The sequence below is a fragment of the Giraffa tippelskirchi genome, chromosome 2, assembly GCF_054371585.1.
Source record: "Giraffa tippelskirchi isolate mGirTip1 chromosome 2, T2T-mGirTip1v1.2.pri, whole genome shotgun sequence".
NCBI classification, from domain to species: domain Eukaryota; kingdom Metazoa; phylum Chordata; class Mammalia; order Artiodactyla; family Giraffidae; genus Giraffa; species Giraffa tippelskirchi.
This window is the reverse complement of record NC_137276.1, coordinates 165,250,904-165,265,906: the sequence shown is the minus strand read 5'-3', so window position 1 is coordinate 165,265,906 and position 15,003 is coordinate 165,250,904. Positions and strand designations below refer to the sequence as shown.

Sequence of the window (15,003 nt, the reverse complement as noted above, 5' to 3'; positions counted from 1 at the left end):
AGAGAGATATTCTGTCAGCAAAAGAATAAAATGAATGAAAAAATAAGCTAAAATTCTGTAATCCACCCCTATAGGAAGCCAGGTTGTTCAATCAGGCCAGACCAGAGTCTAAGCACCACCTTACACAAATTACAAGAAAAGTACTTCAGAATCATTAACATGGCCTCTAGGATTCTCCTTCCAAGCCCCAAACTGTTAAATAAAGGACTGCATTTTTTCTGTATTTGACCATGGATGAAATATACCCTAAGGCAGTAAGAAATTTTTAAGTCATCTAGTTCATTCATTCATAGCTAGGAAAACTATATTAATCAAGTTTTTTCCTTTCTGTCTTATGACATTATGACATCTTAAAAATCTTGCAGTTCAGGGAACAGATCAATCTTCCCAGGGCTAACCAGCTCTTATAGATAGCACACAGCCGGCCAGGAGCATGCCTTCCATATGCAAACCTACCAATTCTGAGTATATTCCCTAAGCCACTCTGTTTATCTAATTCTCACACACCAAGCCAATATTTCTCCTGCTCTAAATCACCCCCAGGCCAGTTTCTAGGAAACTAGAGACCACCTCTACTGCCAAAGCTTACCAGAACTATTAAAACCAGCCAGTCCTAAGTTGTTTGCTCTACCCTGCCCTGCCTTTCCCACCAAAAGCACAATAAAGGCTGTGGCCCAGGTTTTCCCTTCATTCCTGCTTTTGCCTCCTGACCAGAACCTGGTGCTTCCCCTGTGGCCCTGCATGGCATTTCTCCTTCTCTTGAGAAATGTTAAGCAGCAAGTTCTACTTCCAATGGCACTGATCTCTCTGTGTCATCAGTTACCTCTACAAATGAAGATTCTGTGAATATAAATGAGACAATCCCACCTCATTCATTTCAGTGAAGAATCACTTTCATCCTAGTCTCTTCATCCAAAAAATGTCTCCACTCCAACTTTTTACAAATATGAAGCATTTTCAGAGCATTGTCATTTTCGAGGTTGACCTCCCAGGCTAAGTGACAAGTAGGCCTGTAAAGTGGAAGGGGCTGAAGACAACAGAGATGGAGCAAGAAAGACGAACCGAGCTCACGTGAAAGCTGCAGACTCATTTCAACCCTGAGAGTAATTGCTGCCCTTTCTTCTCTCCCAGGCTCCAGGGCCCAAGCCTGTTTCTTCTGTTATATCCCACAGGTGGTTCTCTCCAGGTACCCTTGGTCTTTCACAGTGAAGCTAACAGCTTAAGCCTCAAGACTCTTCACTTGCATTGATTCTCTCCAAAGACTATACCTAACTTTGTATTTATAATTTGTATCCTTTTGACTGAAGAGAATCCCTAAAAATGGTATAAGCTTCATGCCCTACAGAAACTGGGAGGGTGAGAGGGGTCGTGACTCCCAGAATCCCAGATGTAAGCCCTTCTCTTCCACCCAACCACTCTGGATCCCAGTTTCCCTATCTGTATAAGAGGGGATAACAAGACAGCCTTGTCCTAGGTTCCCTTTTGTTTTCTCCTCAGCTGCATTCATTTCTCTATATTCCAACAAAGCAATAAGCTATCACCTAGCATGTGGCTGCCAAGGCTCACTTTGCATATCAGCTTTTTAAAGATGCTAAAACGGGCCTGAAAAATGCAAAAATGAAAGTCAGTTCTTAACTGTACACGGGCTAATAAGGGTGCAGAAAACCACAGCAAAGCTTTTGTGATGAAGCCTGATACCAATACTCAAAATTATAACCTAAAGATTGGCTGCATTAAGATCAACCCAGGGCTGTAATATAGGGTGAGGGTGTTCAGGGCTCTCACCTGGCTCTGCCACTATCTGTATGTATCTTTGGGCAAGTTATTCCACATCTCTGGGCTTGTTGATTAACAAGCTAAGCAAGGGCTGGACCAGAGGATCTCTTAAGAATGCCTCCATTTTTTTGAGTTTGAGAGTAGAAAATTCCTCTTTATTCATTGCAATAACTTGTATCGCCTCTCTCAACATGTTTGCCTCATTCTGCCTCTCTTGCTGGTCCCACAATTGGATCATATTCTTTCTTACTCTTACCACACTGAGCTAACCTCAGTGAGCCACTGAACCGAGGAAGTGAGAACAGGGAGCAAGCACAGGAGAGGCCAGAGAAGGGAAAGGGAGGCAGGGAGTCTGGCGGCACTGAGTTCTGGTACAGCGTCATGAAGAGCTCGCACCCTGGCTCACACATGGGCCAGATGCCATAGCTCTGATGGGCACCTACTCCCTGAGTCTGCATCGGGCTTTTTTCTAGGGTGATTAGCTCAGGCCGGCCAGAAGTTAGCCCACAGACTTCCTAGAACAGGGTCCTCACAGACTCACTCCTGCTGGATCCCAAGTCTCCAGCTGGATAAAGAAGGAAGAGAATGAGTTACTCACACTAGCTAATCTGCGGCTTTTGGTCACCCATTCTCAGACCACAGCATGACACAGCTTCCCTTTAAGTTTTTCTGGAGACTGTCCAATCCTGAGAGAAGGAAAACAGCCCACCAGACTAGTGGGAGGCATCCCTTATTCCATCGTGATTAAGAGACTTCTGTTTTACTATCTGCAGCACTCGCTGCAGATCCTGGCAAGAACAGGCACTCAATAAATACCTGCTAAGCTGAGCCAACTTTTCCCGGGATTTCCCACACTAAGAGCACTGGATCCTGCTGGACTTCAGACCTTGCACAGATACCTTGCACAGATGTCCACTTACCATCTCTCCCTGTCTCCAGCTACCTCCTTTCTCCTGTCAGCTTCATCTTCCTGACTACCAAGTCTGTCACAGTCCTCTCTGTCCAGTAACTGATGGAGACATGGCTGGCATCAAAGGCCATTAGCTTTCCATTCACCTCCCTCTGGCACCAGCTGCTCCTTAGCTTTCCAGCCCTGCATCTCACGAGCAGACTACTTGACTGGGTTTCTGTGTGATATCTGCTTCATCTGATCACCAGACAAGCACTGTATTTAGTGTGCACCATGTGACAGGCACGGGGCCAGACCCTTCTGCAGATGGCGTAAGAACCCTGAAAATCAGGTACACTCACCCCATCTTGCAGTTGTGGAAACAGAGGGCAAGCCCTTGAGTAACGTGCCCAAGGGCCTGGCATGCCTGCTGGCACAGCCAGAATTGGGAACCCCAGGTTCAAGTCCACCCTTAAACCACACTGCACATCAGTGAAGTGCCTGGGGACAGAGGTTCCTGAAATGACTCGTACCTCCACAAGGTACACACACACACATTCCCAAACCACTCCAGGCCTAGAAATCGTCCTCAATGGACTGCCCATCCCACATCATCCAGAGTGTCCCAGACACTATCCGAGTCTCCGGTTTTGGCCAAGGAAATTATTCTGGATTTGGGACTCCTACCTTAGGTCTTCTACCTGAATTTGATGTGCTGAGTCGTGTATTCATTTGCCAACTGAACCCTCTGATCATTCACATCACTACCTCATGGACCAAATACATACTCTCCATCTCAGTTTTGTTATTAGACAATGTTTACAAAATGCCTATGAGCTGAGTGCTATACTAAACATTTACATGAAGTATCTTTGTTAATCTTCATAATTCTCTAAGATGGGTTCTATTATTGTAGTCATTTTATGGGAGGATACAAAGGCTTAACCAGGTGAAGTAACTTTCCCAAAGTTACGAAGTGTTAGAGTCAGTACTTGAACCAGGCAGCACCATCAACCCTCAGATCTAAAGACCCTTCTCAGCTGGTCTGCTTGACCAACACACACCCACCCACACCCACACCCACCCACCCAATCTGGTCCCGAAATGAGTAAAGCAAACCAAGAATCCATTCATTAACCCCTCCACTTAACTCACAAGCATCCCCACTCTTCCCAAATCTCCTAAGAGCTACTTTTCAGACACAGTGACCAAGAGAAGAGCGATCTGAATAGAAGGGTTTAGGGTAACACCCTCCAGCCTGTGTTCCCACTGGGCATGGCCTTCTTGGTCCCATGCTCTTCAGGCCTCAAAGCTCTTAGCAGAATTCCTAACTCTCAAACCTGGAGTAAAGGGAGAAAAAGGCTCATGGGAAACTTCTGGATAGCCAACCACTTCAAACATGTTAGCTGTCCAGCCTGCTATCTGTTCCCATACAGGCTTCGCTCAGGCCATTGAGGCAGGAGGCATAAAGCAGAAAGGATTAAAGCCTAGACCTTGGCAACAACCATGCTCGGGTTCAAAGTGCCTCCGTTTTTCATCTGTCAACCAAAATAATTATTATATCTACTTCAGAATGTTGTGAAGATTAAAAGAGATGATGCATATTAAGTGTTCAGCACATAATAAGTTGGTAGTTATTATCATTTTCTTACCCTCTCAGCCTGGGATGTGTCCCAACTTTACCACTGACCCTTCAAGACCCAATGCAAATAGCAGCTCCCCCTATCCTTAGCCAGGTGAGTTCAGTTAAGTAGAACCGGCACTGACTGAGCATCTTCCATATGCTGAGCACTAATGACAAGCACTGAGGACACAAAAATGAATAAGTCAATGCCCTGAACTTCAGGCATTCACAGCCTTAAGGAAGACAGGAACGGCAACCCACTCCGGTATTCTTGCTTGGAGAAGCCCATGGACAGAGGAGCCCGGCAGGCTACAGTCCATGGGATCGCAAGAGTAGGACATGACTTCACAACTAAACCACCACCACCACCACCACCAAGGAAGACAGGAAAGAAACAGCTCACTTCAATACTGCAAAGCAAGTGCACTGACAGAGCATGCTACGGGAGGGAGCAGGGGAAGCCAGTCAGATCATGGTGAGGGCAGGTGGGGAGGAGCTGTGGGGGCCAAGGTAAGGAGTCTGGACTGAGTTCTGAAGGCAGCGAGAAGCCATGGAAAGGCTTTAAGCAGAGGAATCAAATGCCCAGACTTGTGCTTTAAAAAGGGATTGCTTGGGACTTCCCTGGTGGCCCAGTGGATAAGACTCTGTGCTCATAATGCAGGGGGCACAGGTTCGATCCCTGACTAGGGAACTAGATCCCACATGCCACAATTGACAGCTGGCTCAACCTAAATAAATAAATAAAATAGCCTAAATAAATAAAATATATGTTTAAAAAAAAATAAATAAAATAAAAAAATAAAAAGGGATTGCTTTAGAGGAGATGTGGAGAAAGAAGTTAGGAAGGTATGAAATAATTCAATTAAGAAATGATACCTTGGACAAGACAGGGCAAGCAAGACCAAGGGAGAGATTTCGAAGATGTCTAGATAATGAACACTAAAGGCCTTGACATTGAATACTGTCTAATCCCTCTATGTTCAGAGACTGAGGGAGATGGAGAGGAAGGTGATACATAGGCATTTACATCCATCATTTTAAAAATCAACACTCGAGACTTCCCTGGTGGTCCAGCAGGTGGTTGTGGCTTTAATTAATTATAAAAATTTTTCAAAATAAAAATCAACTCTCCCTTAGGGCACTCATGGAAATTTAGCTTGCACTGTGGTCATCTGTTACTTGTTCATTTGGTTAATCAATTAATATTTACTGACTACTTAAATGCCAGGCATAGCCTTAGATACTTGGAGAGTTCAGAGACAAATCAGCTGAATGAGAAGTATTAGCAAAGACCAGCAAGGGGAAAGATACAAGTACAGGGCCTAGGGAATGGACCTTTGTCTGGAAGGTGGGGTACAAAGAGTAAGATGCAAGGGAGCAGGTTTGAAACTCAGACTGGGTCAGACTGTGCAGGACCCAGGCTAAGGAGTTCGAACTCTTGAGTGGTGGATACGGGGAGCCACTGAAGGTTTTAAACAAGAGAGAGGATCACAGCTGAGCCTTAATGGATCTCTCTAACAGCAATGAACCAAGTGTTCTCCTTTTGGAATCCCTGGAAACAAGGGCCTCACATTTTCCCTCTGGGTACATTTTTCAAGCTTAACACAGTACCCATCATTTAGGAAGTAGACCATGAACATATATTAGGTGCATAAACACTCATGTACAGTCTTGCAAACACAAATAAAATGCATGGCAAGTATGATGAGAGACTGGTCAAGCTAAACACATTTTTAAAGTTAAATAAAATAAATAAGTCAAGGTTTCTCTAAGGGTACTCAGCCACATTAAAAATATAGTACTGGCTCTTTCACCTAGGAGCAAAGACCTCTGGGCAAGAGTTCTGAAATCTCTCTGAGGAGCTATTCTGGGTCTCCAGTCACTCATTTCTAAACAGCTTGAATATTTGGGGGGCTGGGTGTAAGGAGCTCAGTAGAGAATGCAGGATACAGTTCTGGGCCTGCCAGGGGGAAGGGGAGCACTGCTCCCCTGCTGAGCACTCGCTAGTTGCCAGCCACCACGCTGCATTTTTCATATGTACCCATGCACATGAAGGGGGGTAACTAGCCAGTTTGGATTCCCCCACCAATCCTGAATCCCATCTGCCTCTCCTGCCTCTGCCCTATGGCTCAGGACTCCCCGGCTTTGCACCCTATTCTCTTGCTACTGTGTGAGGCCATGAGTTGATTCTCTCTCCTTTTGGGGGGCTCATTCTCCCTGTTATAATGCCAGAAAACCCCTCTATATAAACCCCTCTCTATAAAGATGAGAGATATCCAAGAGACTGAAAACTCCACAGTTGAGTGATCATCATACAGCAAAGACCCTGGTGCAAGGTAGCTTCTTGATAAATGCCTAAGCACGGTTGGTTTGTTTTTTAGGGGAAGGTCACTTTAATTCCATACCTACATTGAATACTTACTGTAATGATCAACAGGGAGAGGATAAAGAAAGAAAAAGAAAAACCTGCAGATACCAGCAAATCCAGAAATCTATTTGGCTTCAGTATATACAGTATGACTTTTTCAGAAATAAATTTACCTTCTTACATTGGTTTGATTCAATATTAAAAGGAGTTTGTATTATCTCAGTCCTCACTCTGTCCATGGAAAACCTCCATGGGTGGGGCAGGGTAGGAGGAGGAGTGTCCAGGATTCAGAATCTGCTAGATACCAAAGAATATTTTTTGCACACAGATGGCTAGGAGTTGGCTGTAACATTTTCTCGATTAAGCTGGAATACCAAAATAAACGTCTGAGATCATTACTTTTAAAATAGTGCACTGTAACGTTTCCATTCAGCATCTTGTCTGGTGACCTTTTTTCACAGACCCCCACACCATCCAGGCCTACCTGCTGGGCTGCCTCGTGGAAGAGTTCCTGCACTTGAGACATCTGGGCCATTCTTCTGGAAATGGGGGTCCTGGTGGTCTGGGTAGGGAGACCCCTCTGGAAAGTAAACAGTGTTCTCTGTCAGTCTGGCTCCTCTTTCCCTGGATCCTTATTGTCCATCCTTCTTATACCAGGCCCTGGCTGAGGAAGGGACTTTGTCTTGCCTCATCTGGAAACATCTCCTTCCCTCTTTGGTACCCAAATATTTGATCCTACTCATCCTTCACAGACTCCCTCTGCTCAAATGTTGCTGTTCTTTTAAAGCCACAGCTGCCCCCAGCTCTTTTTCTCCCTGAGCTTCTTCAACACATGGGTCGGAGCCGACTGCCTAGCTGCCCAGCCCCTGAGGACACAGTTTTACACCCCCCTCCTTCCTCGTGAACCACTCTGTCCAGGGCCAGGACACCATCGATCCACTAGAACTGGCTGCAGGTGGTCAAAGGACCCGGAGACTTACCGAGACCCGCTCCGGAGACAGAGCACAGACCCCTAGGGTTTCGGTCCACGCTGAACTCGCGTCCCCCCAGCAACTCCACTTACGCGAACCCCTACAGCGCAGCGTACATACCCCCCTCCAGCCTCCGCCCCTCTCGAACCAAGTTCTCAGGAAGCCCTGGGCCCGGCGGGAGGCTCGGGTCCCAGTTTCCGTGTGCAGACAGGAAGGGGGTCTACCTGAGCAGAGGGCAAAGGTGACCCAAGTCGGGCTCCTGCTTACAGAGTTCCCCGGGAAAAGGAGCCGCCCAAGACCACCCTGCGCTCTCCCCACCCACCAGCCGCTCGGCGTCCGCCCTCACCTGTTCCCGGGACGCCGGCTCCTAGAGCTGGGCCCGCCCCGCCCAGGCCCCGCCCCGCCGCCACGTGGCTGACCAGGTGTGCGCGGCACGGGTCCCAGCTGTCCCGCTGACGAAGCGTCCGGCCCGAGCTCGGGCACCGCGGCCACGACTCTCGGATCCAGGTGGAGAGAGACGGGCTGCAGACGAGACGGGCTGCAGACACTTCCCCTCCCCAAGGGTGGTGCCCGCGCACCGTGGGCCGCCCGGGAGAGCTCCCGGGAGAAAGGAACAGCAATCTTAACAGGGGTGGGAAGGGACTGCGCGGGGGGTGCGGAAGTGGACAAGGGAAGAGTCCGCAAACTCTCAGACTTGACCAGCCACCGCTCTGGATAGCTCGTTCACCGCACCCCGCCGAGGTGCACGGCCCTCGGATTAGGGTGACAGGACGCGAGCCTACTCACTGCACCTGCTTTCTCTAGCACTGCTGAACGCAGGAATGAGAGGCTGAGGAGCAGAAGCACTGGGGCAAGAGACTAAGACTGCGCTCCAAGGACCCCAGTGTGCAGCGGCCACGCGACCCAGGTGACCCTCAGCCTTGCCGGAAGTGGAATTCTTTCGCCAAGAAAGTGCCCTCAGGGATGCTGAAGTGTGGGAAAGAATTACCTTCGCCACCTTCAGCGATTCCCAGAATCGGCTTGAAGGGATTAGGGATGAGGTAAAGTTTCCAGGACTCCGGCTTGCAGGAAAAAAAAAAAAAAGCCATCAACGTGCAGAGAGATTAAATTATCTCTATTTCCAATCCGGCATATTTCCTAAGCCTGAAATAACTTGCTAGGCCTCCTTGTGGGCTTCTGGGAAACAGGAGGGCAGCTGGGAGTACTTCCCACGCCCACAGGAGCCTTTGTGTGAAAATCCCTAAAAATAGAGGTTGTTCTTTAAAAACAAAAGGGAAGGCAAAGCCATGAGAACACTGACAGAGCCCCAACCTCCTCTGCTCCAGCAAAGGGTTTTTTGGGTTTTTTTGTGTGTGGTTTTTGATGTGGAAATATATATATATATATAATATAAAATGTACCATTCAAACTATTTTTAAGGGTATAGCTCAGTGGCATTAATAATATTCACCATGTGGTGCAGCTTGAACTATTTCCAGAACTTCTTCATCACCCCCAAACTGAGATTCTGTACCCCTCAGCAATAACTCCCCACAGCCCTCTTGTCCCAGCAAGTGGTAACCTCTAATTTAGCACCATGTCCTCAAAGTTGTGGCATGTGTCAGAACTTCTTTCCCAGTAAAGAAGTTTGTAATAATGCATCTCTGTTAAGAGAAAAGAACCCCAGGATAAATTACAGGTTAGCCACCTGTGAGCAATGGATGGCTGGGTGGGGATATTACTGGAATCTCATGTTTATAAGACATCTGTACAGAGAGTAGTGCCAACTTTATTATTTACTTTGGGGTCACACATGACACTGGTTTTTTGCCTCAAGCTGGTTTCCTGTTTGCTGTCACCTTCTGATGAGCCTCTCTCAAAGTGTCAATGTGAACTTTGAAAAATCCACATTCAATTCCATATCAGCCTGAGCTAAGAACATTAAAAGAGGAAATCCACCCCTCTGTTCATAACACCTACTTCCTGTCACTCATCATTTTCTAAACAAATGAAAAGTCTCGTTTAAAACTTATGAGCATCTTCTATACCTAAGAACAAATGTTTGTCCTTTTTCTTCATGTTAAGGCTAGAGAAACCTGTCCATTTGCAAATAAAAAAAGTGTATCCTGCTTAATGTAGATTTATAACAATGATATAACTGTAAAAAAACACATTAATACTCTTACTGAATTGAAAAATAGTATCCTGAATAACCTCTGAACAGAACAATTCCATTTTTAAGATACTACCCTATATGACCTAGTACAAAGATGTTCACTGCATCATTAACTTTGTAATTGTTTTTTAAAATTTAACATCCTAACTGACCACTAATAGAAGACTGATTAAATAAGTTATGGTACAGCCATACTATGATAGCCAGCATCAGAAAGAACTAGGTGTTTTTATATGTATTAATATAGAAATTTGATCATCACAAAATAATGAATAAAAACAGCAAGTTGTAGAATAACATATACAGTTTTTTTTTAAAGCAGTGCATATATATGTATAGTTTATATGGAAAATACACATCCATTTGTTAACAGTGGTTATCTCTAGACGGGGGGGTGGGGGTTGAGATAGTAAAGTGGGAGAGGAAATCTAAGCTTGGTGCACAAATTTTGGATTTTTATTGAATTTTTTTCTTACAATGAGCACGTGTTATTTTTAGAATCTGAAAAAATGAGTAAGAAAATTAAAAGACAATGTGGGGCAGATTGCATTTTCCAAAGATAACTGCATTAACACATTCCATCCCATATGCTCTTCTTGCAATATGACATTGACATTCCTTCAAAAAGAGATGGGTCTATGTCCCTTCCCCTTGAGCCAAATGGACCTTTGTAAGTGCCTCAACCAATAGAAGTGGAAGAAATGACACTGCTTGACTTCCTAGGTTAGGTCATAAAGGCAGTAGGGAGTCCATCTGGCTTCCTTGCTCTCGGAGTACTTACCCTTGGAACTCAGCCACCATGTTGTGAGGAAGCCCAGGCCACACGGGGAGGCCACATGTTCCTACCAATAGCCAGCATCAATTGCCAGACATGTAAGTGAAACAAGCCTTCAGATGATGATTCAAGTTCCCTGCCTTAGATTCTTCCAGCTGAGGTCCCAGACGCTGCAGAGCAAAGATAAGCTGCCCTTGCTGGGCTCTGTCTGAATTCCTGACCACAGAAACCATGATAGATAGTGAATTATTATTATTGTTTTAAGCCGCTAAATTTTGGGGTAATTTGTTATTCAGCAACAGATAGCCAATACATAATGCATCTAACCAAGATAAAAAAAATATTTCATTTCCTTTCACACTATTTTTATTCATCTCAAATTGTTTGAATTTACTCTTGTTGCAGTAACATTATATTTAAAAATAATAATGTTCTTAAACTCACCTTTTTTTTCTATTTGGGAACCACTCCAGCTAGAGTTGAAGCCCACAATAGTGAGGCTGTTGCTCTATGGGTCTTACCCTGGTCAGCTGCAGACAGAAGATCCTTCATCTCATTCCTTTCCAGTGGTCAGTGCTGGGAATTGCCTTCTGTGCAAAGGCTAGAGAAGAGACCATGTGTGGAAAAATGATCTCATTTATCAGAAAGTCTGAACCCTGGGGAGGGATCAGAGCTTCGACAAAGTCTACCAAAATAGAAATGTGAAAACAGGTTGAAAACATTAAATCAAAATGTAAATATGTATAATAATTACAAAAACATATCTCACAGCTTGTGCCCTAGAACCAGCATCAGAAGGGCCGCAAATAGTGGATCTGCTACTCTGGTGGTTCTCTCTCCCCCAGGTCTGCATTTTGTAATCACCTGGGTAGTTTCAGACAACACCGAGTCTGGGGTGGGGCCTTGGCACCAGCATTTTCTTTAAACTCCTCAGGTGATTCTAAGTGACAGCCAAGTTGTAAACTATGGAATTTCTAGCTCAGTCATTTTGAGGTTTTTGTTTTGTTTTTCCCTTCTCTAAAATATCAGAGAGAGCATACATCCTGTCCACAATCATGTCTTACTCCAGTTATAATCTTCAAGGACAAGGGGAAAGCGTGAAATATATCTGAGTGCAGAGAACACAAGTAAAACAAATATATGTGTAAATATACAAATATAAAATATATTTTTTTCTTTTTAGTTGGACATGATGCACCTCCTGCATCATCATACCTGTCTAAAAAAGTCAGATATTCTGCACACACTCAGCAAACTTTTGTTTGCTGGCTCTGAGGGGAGAGTCAGAATTTGAACCTCAACTTGGTTTGGTTTCATACCAGACTCTTTCCTATATACAGCTTCTCTAATCCAGGTGAAGAGATGAGGCAGAAAAAGGGTTTTCCTTCTTCCTGGATTTTAAAATGCTTTTTCAAGAGCCCCAGATACAAAAAAAGTCTGTTAGAAGGGCTATCATATGTTACTAGGAGTTGGAAGGGGGTGAATCAAGAAATGCAAAGCTGACAGAAGTGCCAGCACCTCACACAGCCCGAGTGCTCCACATTCCCAGAGGCGGGGGACAGGATTCCAGAAGACTAACCCTGCTCTGGCTTCCCGGGCTGGCTTGAGTGGAGAGGGAGGGGCCGCCACTGGACTGCTGTCAGGTGTCCCAGCTCCTGCTGAGCAGGTTTCTCCTCCGGGATCTAAGCTATTTGTTGACTCTGGGGGTTTGCCCTCCGTCAAGAGAAAGGCATTCTCCCTCAGCCATCTGGCATCTGACGTGAGCCAGGACCTGGTGGGGCTGTGAGGAAACATGGGATGCACAGAAAAGCCTAATGAACAGGATCCAGTTTATTTCATGGATGATGGGGGCAGTCCTACTGAAATGTGACAACAGTGCAATTAGCACTCAGCCTTTGTTCAAATATCATCTAAGACCCATCGCAGACCGTCAACAGTCTAGATGACAAAAATTAGGTCTGAATTTGAGTCCCAGGTCTTCCTTTCCGCTGTGTAACTTCGTCCAAAGTCTTTAACGTGTCTGAGCTTCAGTTTTTAACAGAGTTAATGATAAGACCTGTAAAGCCTATCTGACAGAGTTTTTAAGGACATTCTAGAAGTTGCTGGAGATTGAAATCCAACTCAGCTATCTGTTTTCAAAATCCGCTTTCTTTCCTCCCATTTTGAAATTTACATGACCAGTTTTCTGGTCCCACAGCTGCTATCCATAGAGCCTCAAACTCTCTGGCAGTGCTTCTACACCACCTGCAAGCTCTCTTTGCATCCTCAGGTGTAACTCATAGTGCCTGAGTGCCTTCTTTCAACCATATTCTCTAGACATCTGTTGATCACCACTGTGCCCAATGCAGATACACAATGGGGAGCAAGATGGCTCTCGACAGGCAGAAAATCAAATTCCCACACTAATAAGCAAATCATTACGAACAGCCAATGACAGTTCTTTCCTATGCTAGAAAAGAACAGTACAGGGTGGTCCAAGACTGTGACACAGAGGGGAGGGTGGCTGTGACGTGATCAGGATCAGGATAAGCTTTTCTGAGAAAGTGATGCTGTAGTTGAAATTGGGGAGGGGAGATTAATAGAGAAAACCGTGCCAGTGGTAGAAAGGGGTCATAACCAAGTATAAGAGACTGGAAGCAGCTCAGTAGTGAAAGAGCAGAGGATGAGAGGCTCACGGTGGGGGAGGTGGGGGCTACCGGCTGCAGTCAACCATAAGGGTCAAGGTAAGAGCTTAGTGTTTATCCAAGTAGCAACTGAGACATTTCTGAAGGTCTTGTCCCTGATTCTCATCTGGAGAAAATACTGGAGGCTATCAAGACTCCTTGTGCAGAAACTTGCAGAAGCCTGGGCAAGAATTGAGGTTAACTTGGGCTGCAGTAATGAGAGAGGTGGGGTTCAAAAGGATTTGAGAAATATTCACAAGTCCTGCCTACATGAGCTGCCAATCTGACTGATCAGATCACAGAACATTTACTGGGCCACACCCAGCAATGAGTAAGGTCATTTTCCATTAACTGGCCACACATGTAGACATGGTTCTTTGTTCCTATGCAACTGGGGTAAGCAAAGGGCTGGGACCTACTTGTTCACTGATCAAGTCCTGGCTGTACTGTTCCTTACTCTTCTCACATATTGAGATGCTCTCCTATCTCTTGTAAGGCGCCAAAGGGAAGGAAACACTCTAGGGGCCTGTGGTCCTGGTGACACTGTCTGGCCCATTTCTGCATGAGGGTATGGCAAACAGGTCCAGCACTTAAGATAGCTTGTATCCTACTAGCCATTGGTCCTTGTGTGGATTTCTTTTGGGGATCTTGTTCTTTGTGTTTGAACGCATAATCCGGCATTTCCAGGCTCCCAGATCATAGCATCATCTTAATGCCATCAAATGTCCACCACCACTTCTAGTACCTTCACTGCTGATGCCTTTTATCCCATAACATTGTTCATTCACTCACTGGTATCTGCTTATGTGTGAGGCATGGACCTATATTCTGTGAACAAAATGCTTTCAAGGAGCCTACAAACTAACCTAGGCGTCCAGAGTCTCTTCTTGATGAACAATTAGTTTTGAATTCTCTGGAAATAGTAATACTAAAAAACATGTATGATAAATAAACCTAGCTTGTATGAAAAGCCAGGCATTGCACACTGTCTAGCTGTTTCTGGCTGATATATACCTGTTATGGCCCATACAGCCATTTAGGAGGAAGAAAATAAAGGAGATAAACAGAAATGGTGAAAGAAAAATAAAAGTGACTGGGCAGGCCTCCCAAATCCAGACACACATCAATCCCTCCCAACTGGAGAGGCTGGCTGTGCTCCTCCAATCTTCTTGTCCATGACTCTGATTTGGCCTCAGGGGCAGCCAGGTCCCTGCTCATGATTAACCAATAGCTTAGGATTCAAAAGTTCAATATATTGTTTTTGTAGGATGGTTTCTTTTCTCTGAAAGTCTACTGACTTTGTTTTCACTCACAGCAACACAATTGTTCCATCCTTTCCAGGGTCTCAGATAATGAAATCATAACTTCACAAAATTTTTGTCACTCCCACCTCATCAAGTAGTTATTCTTTGCTGGTCAATTAAATCCAGACAGGTAGATCCTCTCATAACTACTTTAATCTTTTGAAAGACATAGTCAGCAAGTCAGGAATTTATTCCATGTGCTGTTTCACACAAAATTAAGCTTGCAACATCTGTGCAACTCTGCTCCATCTTGCCTTTGTGTTCTAAAATCTAAACTAGGGAGTATCTATTTGTGCATTTATAGTTAACAAATTATCTCAAATGACTTGTCACAGCAACTCTCACGGGGATTATTATGCCCGTCTTACAGATGAAGAAAACAGACTCAGCGGGGATTATTATGCCCGTCTTACAGATGAAGAAAACAGACTCAGGAAAGGTAAGCAACTTGGACAATGTAACAGATAGATCCAGGTCG

At 45.0% G+C, this 15,003-nt stretch overlaps 1 protein-coding gene and 1 non-coding gene across 3 annotated transcripts in view; one reads left to right on the top strand and one right to left on the bottom strand.

Moving 5' to 3' along the window:
• The window catches only part of SLC12A8 (solute carrier family 12 member 8), a 141,562-nt gene extending 133,323 nt beyond the window's left edge, over positions 1-8,239 (bottom strand). For both annotated transcript variants that reach the window (XM_081571698.1, XM_081571699.1), the window contains exons 1-2: positions 7,975-8,239; positions 7,142-7,237 (exon numbers count right to left, since the gene is read on the bottom strand). In XM_081571698.1, the coding sequence (XP_081427824.1) occupies positions 7,142-7,192 (51 nt within the window). In that variant the 5' untranslated portion in view covers positions 7,193-7,237; positions 7,975-8,239. The remainder of the gene's footprint in view (positions 1-7,141; positions 7,238-7,974) is intronic.
• Positions 4,908-4,980, top strand: TRNAM-CAU (transfer RNA methionine (anticodon CAU)). The gene has a single exon. It is a non-coding gene; the product is annotated as a tRNA-Met (tRNA).
• Positions 8,240-15,003: the final 6,764 nt, after the last annotated feature.